The sequence below is a fragment of the Penaeus monodon genome, chromosome 27 (genome assembly GCF_015228065.2).
Source record: "Penaeus monodon isolate SGIC_2016 chromosome 27, NSTDA_Pmon_1, whole genome shotgun sequence".
Lineage (NCBI taxonomy): Eukaryota > Metazoa > Arthropoda > Malacostraca > Decapoda > Penaeidae > Penaeus > Penaeus monodon.
Genome location: NC_051412.1, coordinates 40,806,386 through 40,807,856, shown reverse-complemented (window position 1 = coordinate 40,807,856; position 1,471 = coordinate 40,806,386). Strand labels below are relative to the sequence as shown.

Sequence of the window (1,471 nt, the reverse complement as noted above, 5' to 3'; positions counted from 1 at the left end):
CCCTATTATTTCATAACCTTTAACACCAATGTTATGGGCATGAGATCGATTAGGAAAACAAACTCACGCTATCACTATAATAACTCCAAAGGATTTAAAGAAAACGATCTTAAATTCACTGGGAATATTTATTTTACAAAAAAAAAATCACAGAAAGAAAAATTAATAAAAGACTAGAACAAAAAACAAATAAAACAGAGAAAAGGTCTAGAAGAAAGTGTTATAAAATTGTGCAGTCTAATGTATGTACAGTGATTTTCTGATACTATGAAATCTAAGATTAAGTAGCACTATATTGTACTGATCTCAGAGCACGCTGAGTATTAAACAAACTGTACATAAACTCGTAATAAATCTGGCAAAAAATACTCTTACATAAACTCGTAAACTAGTTGTGTTTATACAATATGTAAGACTGTAAATACAATAAATTTCTCTATCATATCGAACTGTACAGAGGTCGTTTATTAGATTATTATTCTCGAAAGCTCTCTCGCATCGAAATGAGGAGCCGTTAAAGTGTTTTAAAGCCAGAATCTACCCCGTTTTTCGCCCCTTTTTATATTAATCTCACTTTTTTTTCTATCTCACTTTTTTCTACTGATGTTGGGCTGATATTTTTTTCTTCACTTTCTCCGCTAGGCCGAACGTCGAGTTGCATTGCACTGCATTATTTCCCCCCCACATTGTAGGAGGATTTTCCCGCAACGTCCGCCGAGGCGACGGCGACCGGCTGGCCTGAAGACAGGGTCGTTTTCCTTTTTCCAAAATCGACCTTTATTTTCTTGTGCGATGCGTTTTTTTCCAGATTATACCTTGCACTTACTTTTCTTCACTTGAATTATTATTCTTAAAAAATCAAAACAAAATTATAAATCCTCCGAAACTTTCATTTAAAACAAAAGAGAGAAGTTCCCTTTAAAGCTATAAAAAAAATTATGTACACTGCATAAATAAAGGCTTTTCCCGCGCTCCTTCCGGGAATTATCGCATAATATAACCGCGTATACTATACATCGGCGGTTCCACTAAAAAATAAACTTCTTTTAAAATGCGATTCACGAGGGTGTTGCTCCAAACCCGTACACAACGAACCCGACTATCTCGGGTCAGCACTTCCCTCCTAAAAAGGGGGTTTAAAAATCATACGGAGACGTTATTACAAGTTTTTTTTTCCTTTTCCTCTCCTGCCATTTTCATTTCCATCTCGCGACACAAATAGCATCAAGCAAATCTTAAATCTGCCTCAAATTTCCTTTTTTTTGGGGGGGAGGCGAGTCCGTTCACGGCTTCGCCCGACTCGCCCGGGGCAGGAACCAGCCCGATCGATGCCCGTCGCTGAGGGAGGAGGACCTGCGTTCTCGCCCTTCACTCCATCTTGTCCAGTTCGTCACAGGATTTCGACTTGGAAGATCTGCAACGGCGAGAGGAAAAAACAAGGTATGAGTGAGGTTTTATGAATTCATTTTAT

At 38.3% G+C, this 1,471-nt stretch overlaps 1 protein-coding gene across 1 annotated transcript in view; it reads right to left on the bottom strand.

Moving 5' to 3' along the window:
* Positions 1–112: 112 nt before the first annotated feature.
* The window catches only part of LOC119590867, a gene marked incomplete in the record, with an annotated part of 86,927 nt that continues 85,568 nt past the window's right edge, over positions 113–1,471 (bottom strand). Inside the window, 1 exon segment of the mRNA XM_037939626.1 lies at positions 113–1,414. Coding sequence (XP_037795554.1) covers positions 1,369–1,414 — 46 coding nt within the window.